This window comes from Anastrepha ludens, chromosome X (assembly GCF_028408465.1).
Source record: "Anastrepha ludens isolate Willacy chromosome X, idAnaLude1.1, whole genome shotgun sequence".
Classification (NCBI taxonomy): domain Eukaryota; kingdom Metazoa; phylum Arthropoda; class Insecta; order Diptera; family Tephritidae; genus Anastrepha; species Anastrepha ludens.
In genome coordinates, this window is record NC_071503.1 from 67462168 (window position 1) to 67470705 (window position 8538).

Here is an 8538-nt window from a genome sequence, read left to right on the forward strand (position 1 = left end):
GCTCAAGCATTTCACACGCTTACACTCTGGAAGAATTTCTTAGCCATCGTCTGCCCTGTGGTGTCACGGTGGCGACGGGCTTCATGTGTTAACTTGTATTTTTCTAGATATTTTTAAGGTGCCATATTTCACGCTCTATTCAATGTATCGACAGTGTTGTCGCAGCGTTCAGAAAAAATGTATCACCGAAAAAACTTTTTAAGTACCAATTTGTAATAAAACTTCTAATTTATAAAGCGTTAGTGTGTATAGAAATCAAAGACAGAAGAAGATCCAGTACAGTATACACTTCCGGTTGAAATTTCCATTTATAATGTTGCGTTGGAAAAAAGTAACTTCAAAACCCGTACCATTAACACAATTTCAGTGAGTTCAAACTTCGCAGCAGGAAAATGTGCAGAAGGGTACGAGGACTATAATTTTGTTCGCCTAATCACAAGGAAAATACCATTAATAGTTGAGGCAATCGAATTGAACGCGCGACCATGGACGGTAACGGACGTCTTTAAAATCTTGTAATCATACATTTATTTTGAAACATCAGACGGACGGACGAAAGTTTTGACTGAACATATAAGAAAATAGTTCATCCGAATGTAATACGTTTTATTAAAGCGCAGCGGATTGGCCACATCATAAGAATGTCCAACGAAAGAGTCCAAAAAAGGGTGTTTACTTTGCGTCCAATTGGAGGAAGAAAGAGAGGCCGACCAAGAAAGAGATGGCTTGATAACGTAGAAACAGACGTAAAGGCGATGGACGTTCGTAATTGGAGAAATGAGGCAAGAGAGAGACTGAATTTGAGGAGGATTGCTGATGAAGCTATCATAGACTCTGAAGCTTAGATAAAGAGAGAGAGAGAGAGTCTCATCCGATTTCAGTAATATTAATGTCGAATATAAATAAGGTGGCAAGCAATACATGTACCAAGCTAAGGCAAGTTTTATTAAATCGTTATCAATTTCCAAAATTTTACTTACGCCATACATATATATTTCTTTAGGCTCATTATTTCTACCACATATGAATAATTTGCTGTTTTTAATTCCATTTTCAGTACCAAACTACATTAGACAAAAAGTAATATATTTCATTAAAATTTATTAATTTCTGTCCGAATTATGGTGCGCTAAGGATGTTTTCATGGTTCCATGTGTAGAAGTCCACGCAAGTGGGGAAAGTTACTGACTGCCATTCACTTGGGAATGGCCAGGACGATTCTTCTGCATATGGTTCAAGCAGCTCACAACGTCCGGGATTAGTCCACGTATCCTCTGGTTAGCTTCCGAGCACCCGTTCGGGACTGAGCTGACGTGAGAAGGCGAAGCATTCCAGGCTAGCTGGTTTTGAGACCCGCCCCTTAAGAATCCCTCCCCCCCCAAAGACTCCTTCTATGAGCGTTTGGAAAGTTCCTATGAGCGCTGCCCTCACCACGATATAAAAATCGTGCTTGGCGACTTCATCGCCAGGGTGGGCAAGCAGGGAATTTTTGGTCCCACTGTCGGAAAATTCAGCCTGCACAACGAAACATCCGGTAACGGACAGAGGCTGATCGACTTCGCCGGGTCCCGAAACATGATAGTCTGCAGCACCAGATTCCAGCATAAAAAGATACACCAAGCTACCTGGCTGTCTCCTGATCGAAAAACGCGAAACCAGATCGATCATGTTGCGATAGATAGAAGACACGCTTCTAGTGTATTAGAAGCTGGACTCACAACAGACAGCAAGAAGATTCGCCAACAATGGAGCAACATTTCTCGTTCTCTACGTACCGCCGTCGAAGAATAAATCGGATTCCGGCGAGCCCGAAAATAAGGTTGGTCCGACGAGGAATGACATGCTGCCGTAACAAGAAAAGATGCCGCCTATAGAGCCACGCTGCGATAGGGCGTAAAGCGAGCCATCTGGGATCGCTACAGAGAGCTAAGAAAGGAAGAGAGACGTATAATACGAAAGAAGAAAAGAGAGGCCGAAATACGTGAGTGCGAAGAGCTTGAGCTGCTGGCCAACACAAACAACGCCCGAAAATTCTACCAGAAAGTTTGGAGGCTTACAGAAGGTTTTAAGACCGGGGCGATTTCCTGTAAGAACAAAGATGGCGAATTGGTGACTGATGTACCGAGCAATCTTAAATTATGGAGGGAACACTTCTCGAACCTGTTAAACAGTGACAGCTGCGCATGTCACAGAGAATGTGAAAATGCCGATACCCCAATCGTTGAAGACTGAATTGTCGTTCCGCTACCCGATCATAACGAGATGAGAATAGCGATAACGCGGCTAAAGAACAACAAAGCCGAAGGCGCCGACGGACTGCCGGCTGAGCTATTCAAACATAGCGGCGAGGAGCTGGTAAGGTGCATGCATCAGCTCCTATGCAAAATATGGTCGGATGAAAGCATGCCTGCCGATTGGAATTTAAGTGTGCTCTGCCCAATCCATAAGAAGGGCGATCCTGCAATTTGTGCCAATTACCGCGGGATTAGTCTTCTAAATATCGCCCATAAGGTTCTAGCGAGCCTATTGTGTGAAAGGCTGAAGCCCACCGTCAACCAACTGATTGGACCTTATCAGTGTTGCTTTAGACCTGGAATCTTGGAAAAGACCCACGAAAGGAGAATCGACACACCCCATCTTTTCGTCGACTTCAAAGCTGCATTCGACAGTACGGAAAGGAGTTACCTGTATGCCGCGATGTCTGAATTTGGTTTCCCCGCAAAACTAATACGGCTATTTAAGATGACGTTGCTCAACACCAGCAGCGCCGTCAGAATTGGGAAGGACTTCTCCGAGCCGTTTGATACCAAACGAGGTTTCAGACAAGGTGACTCGCTGTCGTCTGACTTCTTTAACCTGATGTTGGAGAGCATCGTAAGAGCCGCAGAACTTAATCGCTCAGGCACAATTTTTTATAAGAGCGGGCAATGGCTGGCGTATGTCGATGATATTGACATCATCGGCCTTAACAACCGCGCTGTTAGTTCTGCCTTCTCCAAACTGGATAAAGAGGCAAAGCGAATGGGTCTGGTGATGGACGAGGACAAAACGAAGTACCTCCTGTCTTCAAACAAACAGTCGGCGCACTCGCGTATCGGCACCCACGTCACTGTTGACAGTTAAAATTTCGAGGTTGTAAAAGACTTCGTTTATTTAGGAACCAGCATTAACACCGATAACAATGTCAGCCTTGAAATCCAACATAGAATCTTTCTTGCCAACAAGTACTACTTTGGACTAAGTAGGCAACTGAGCAATAAAATCCTCTCTCGACGAACAAAACTCTACAAGACTCTCATCATGCCCGTCCTAACGTATGGCGTAAAAGCGTGGACGATGACAACATCCGATGAAGCGACGCTTGGAGTGTTTGAGAGAAAGATTCTGGGGAAGATTTTTGGACCGTTGCACGTTGGCAACGGTGAGTATCGCAGACGATGGAACGATGAGCTGTATGTGCTTTACGACGACATAGACATCGGGCAGCGAATAAAGATCCAGCGGCTACGTTGGCTGGGTCATGTCGTCCGAATGGATACAAACGCTCCGGCTTTGAAAGTATTCGATGCGGTACCAGCTGGTGGTAGCAGAGGAAGAGGGCGGCCTCCTCTGAGTTGGAAAGATCAGGTGGAGAAGGACTTGGCTTCACTTGGTGTGTCCAAATGGCGCCGGTTAGCACGAGAGAGAAACGACTGGCGCACTTTCTTAAACTCGACCAAAATCGCGTACGCGGTTATCGCGCCAATTAAGAAGAAGAAGATCAAATACGCCTCTTTGATATGGTGACCAAAATTAGATCAAATTAAGACTCAGATGACACTCAACAAGTTATATAGAATAACCTCTCTGAGAGTTATGGAAGCAATGGGAACTTGCCCTACAACGGCTTTAGGAATGGTCACTGGACTCATTCCACTCCACCTTGTAGCAAAATGGTCTACAGCGAGTGCAGTCCTTAGACTCCCTAATCTATTTCATCTTAAAGAGGGCAATCTTATAGGTCATGTAAGAATTCTGAGTTCCATCCTGAACCCCCCGTACCTGACGGCCTGTGACAAGATGGAAAGAAAACTGTAATTGTCCAAGAATTTCAAGGTGGTCATCAGTGATCGCTCAGTGTGAAGAAACAATGAAATATCTTTAAAACAGGGCGCATAGATGTTGTTTACTGATGAGTCCAAAATGGAAGACGGCAGTGCCTGAGTTGGAATTATCGGACCAAATTTCAAGAACGCTATTGCAATGGGAAAATGACATCCATTTTCCAGGCGGAGGTCCACGCCTTAGAGCTATGTGCCAGGGAGTGTCTTCGTAGAGGCACGCGTGGTGTATATATCAACATTCTCTCTGCAAGTCAAGCAGCTCTAAAATCGCTAGATAGCTTCTTATTTCAATCAAGATAGGAATGTTTTAAAACTCTCGAAACTCTATCATTAAGAAACTTTGTTACTCTGATGTGGGTATCGGAACAAGATGGGCACAAAGGGAATGGAACACTGTAAAATAATTTTTTGGTTGTGTGTTTGATAAACAACTAAATAAATAAACAACTAAAGTGCATTTTTACGTGAGGGGAAACAGCAGGGCTTAATCAAATACTGGAGAGCCCAAACGGGCAGTCGGCAATCGAAAATACTCATTTATCCAAACCGTTTAAAAGACGTTCAAACATCAGCATAAAAGACAAAAACTCAACACTGAACTACTAAAAGGACATTGTAAGCTCAATTATCACATGAAAAAATTGGTGTGGCAGAAAATGATTGTTGTAGACTCATGTTCTATGTGACTGCCCAGCCGTGACACGACGTAGATTAAATTACCTGGGAAGCGGGGTTATAGATCCGAACCTCCTGGCAGAAATTAAGACAGAAGTTTTAAGACTTATTAATAGCCTGCAACTTTAGGTCGCAGTGCACAAATAGCCATTTCATAATAATAATTTAAGTAAAAGTGTGATCAAATTCTGTTCTCAAACTAAAAGTGTTCAAACGAATTGGCAAAATAACAATATATGATTTTTTTATCATATTTCGCGGCGGTTCTACAATTTTGTTATAATACATATAGAAGGTGGTAGTTGCCTGGTGTCAAAACTACTTTTTAAAAAGGGTTTTCCAATAGCAGGTGTTATTGGTGAATGGATTGCGCTATCGGGAGATGATTAATGATTTTTTATGGCCGGAATTGGATGGTATTGATCTGGACAACGTTTATTTTCAACAAGACGGCGCCACGTGCCCCACAAGCAACGAAACCATTGATCTTTTACGGGAAAAGTTTCCGGAACGTGTTATATCTAGAAGAGGTGATCACAATTGGCCACTGAGATCTTGTGATTTAACACTTTGTGACGTTTTTCTTTGGGACCACGTGATAAAGAAGATCTACGCCAACATCCCAGGGTCGATTCATGACCTCAAAGATGGAATTCGTGAGGATGTCGAAGGGCAGGCACTTTGCAATTCGGTTATGGAAAATTTCATGAAAAGGATATTGTCCTGTAAGCGTGGCCGTGGTGGTCATTTGCCTCATGTTATTTTCCACCATTAACGGCATACCTTCCTCTTTATAATGAAATAAACATCCGATCATTTATATTAAAAAATAGCATTTTCCTTTGAATATCAAAATAACACCTCTTATTAGATAAACCTATAATTAAATTTTGAAAGGAATTATTACAAATTTGAAAGTTGTATTTAGTGGTATCTCTTATCGGAGCAATACTGTATACCTTTCATCATAAACAATGTTTTTGGCTTGAAGAATCCAAAATGTATATAATTTTAATTATATAATTAAAAAGCTTCATTTGAGGAACATCATCAAGACACACACCATAAATAGGAGAAGGATACATTAATTTTAATTATATAATTCAGTATCAAGCCGACTCCGAACGGCCGATATTTTTTATGAGGAGCTTTTTCATGGCAGAAATACACTTCGGAGGTTTGCCATTGCCAGCTGAGGGGTGTCCGCTATTAGAAAAAAACTTTTTCTTCATTTTGGTCTTGCACCGGGATTCGAATCTTTGTTATCTCTGAATTCCGGATGGTAGTCACGCACCAACCCATTCGGCTCCGGCGGCTGGCGTAAATTTAATTATAGTGTTGAAAATAAATTGTAAAATGTATAAAATAAATTATATGATAATGACGCTACATTGCCGAGTCAAACAGTTGACAATATCTCTTTCGAACATATATATACTGTTATAAAGAAATAGCATCACCGTTATTGGCTATATATTTTATTTACTTTTTTTTGAGAGAAAGTGCATCATACACGAAATTACGCTCCAATACGACAGTGAATAAATGTTACTACCCTTACTTTAGACTCAAACAACAGGAGAATAGTACCGAGAAGAAAGGAGGTTTTTTGTAATATACCATGTGAAATGGCAGAATTTCTGAATGAATTCATAAACATTGATAAATAGGTAATTTAAACTTGTTGAAAATTTATAAAATTAAACGCATATATTTGCATGCTTATGTATGTTACTTATTCGACTATTAGACGTTTTGGTTTCCTCACTACACTAATGTTATTTTGACTGAAGCTGCATGTATTTATACGTATATACACGTCTACATATGAAGGAATAATAAGTAATTTATATATAATAATACGAATTATACAATATGAAAAGACAAGCAATTTATTAAACTTAATGATTCGCTGGTAGCAAAGTTTGAAATTTTAATCGTGACATACATCCTTCCATGTACATTGAAACTGCTTGCATATTTCTACATAAATATCCATGTGTATAAATACCATTTCATCCCTTGTAGAAATAGGTGTGTATTATTTAATATATCAATAGATACCAAAAAGCAGGCATGCGCCTATCGGAATTTCATATTTAATCAATAAGAGTGTGTCTAATGCAATTTCAATATCTCAGAAGCTACATACATATATTGGAAAATAGTATGCGCGTTTACTTATTAGCCGAATTGGAAATAAGTGGAACCTTATTTCGTCTGGTCATGCATTCATTCAACCAAATTTCTAAATAAATAATTTTATTTCATTAGACATAAGTGGTTGTAAATAATTTTATAGGATACATTTTTCATACGCAAATATACACAAGATTTTTCTTATACAAGGTAGTGCAAAATTAATCATCCAATTTTGTTTTTCAATAACTTTTTTTTAAATAAAAAAAAAAGATTTTGAGTGACAGAATCTTCCTTTTAACCTTTACGTGCTCCACTGCTTGTCTGTTTGTATACTGCAGCTGTCTAGTACACAAGTGGCATATATGATTGACTTACGACGCCATTTACAAAAATTATAAATCTTCCGATAGGGTGATTAATTTTGATCCACTTTGTATATATCTTTAATTACTTTTCGGACCATTTAAACACTTCACATTTTCTGCTACAAAAAAAAAGGACACGTTAATGTAAATAAGATACATAAAACAGTATAAAATGTATTAAACATATTAAAATAGTACATTTCACTCTAATTTGAGATTTTTTGTAAGCTTAGTCAGTATTGTTCGTTGCACTTATATAAATTTTACTGCATATGAATGCATTATTATAAAATATATTTACAGTTGTATTGGTTTTATTTATACAAATGTAATTTCATATACATTTATGTATATATGTAATTTATTTGTTGTCAACAAATTAACTGCACTTGTTTCATGTGTCCATTGAGCAAAACAAAAATTTGCCTTCCTACTTCGTTCATTTTTGAATTTTTACTGGTAGATGTTGTTGTTAACAATCAAGCGATCAACCATTTACTACACAAGTTAGCAACACAACAGAACACAATATTGCAAGAAGCAGCAGCAACAGCAGCGGCAGCGGCACTGCTACAGTATAGTTGTAGCAAACAAAGTTATACGTAACCCTAATCTCAGCCGCGGTTGCAGCCACAACAGTTAGTCCACACAGAAATCAACAATTTCATGCAACCATGTACCGAATAAAAGCAGCAGGAACTGCTAGCGACAGACAAGATGGCAATCATACTCTTACACGCAAAAACAATAAAACTAAAAACAAACAACATTGACTGTACTAGTACTACTAGCCTATCAGTATACAGCAACACTGGAAGTCTCAAAAACAGCAACAGTAACAACAATAGCAATAGCAACAGCAATACTAATAGCAGTAGTAATAGTAGTTGCCATGGCATGTACAAATTGTTTTTAGCATGCACAGATCCACAAAAGTAAAGCTAATATGTGTGTATATGTATGTAAGTACAAATATACGCGGACTCGCATGCATCCACACTTAAACACAAATAAAAGCAACTCACCCACTCTTTCGGTTGGCGTCAAAGCAGCAACACAAAAGCACTGTTGCAAGCTTTTATTTTGTGTTTCTTAATATCCCCTTTATCTGCTGTTGTTTTGCTAATATGTGCCGGGTAGTCCAACTACAGGCATCTTTCATACATATATGTATGTATCATATTAAAGCGGACAGCCTTTTCCTGCTTAAGCAACGTTCGTAAATTTATTTCCAGAAACAGTACTGTGTTTCT

General features: G+C 39.3%; 1 protein-coding gene across 6 annotated transcripts in view; it reads right to left on the minus strand.

Annotated features, from left to right (window-relative positions):
* The window catches only part of LOC128869150 (myb-like protein AA), an 80156-nt gene extending 72293 nt beyond the window's left edge, over nt 1–7863 (minus strand). Inside the window, exons 1-2 of one of the 6 annotated variants that reach the window (XM_054111647.1) lie at nt 7720–7863; nt 7220–7404 (exon numbers count right to left, since the gene is read on the minus strand). Coding sequence is in view for 1 of the 6 variants with exons in the window: in XM_054111643.1 (XP_053967618.1) it covers nt 7484–7485 (2 nt within the window). In the remaining 5 variants the exon portion in view is untranslated. Of the gene's footprint in view, nt 1–7219; nt 7405–7483; nt 7549–7586 lie in introns of those variants that run through there. The other 5 variants (XM_054111645.1, XM_054111644.1, XM_054111648.1 and 2 more) reach the window with 5 other exon arrangements.
* Nucleotides 7864–8538: the final 675 nt, after the last annotated feature.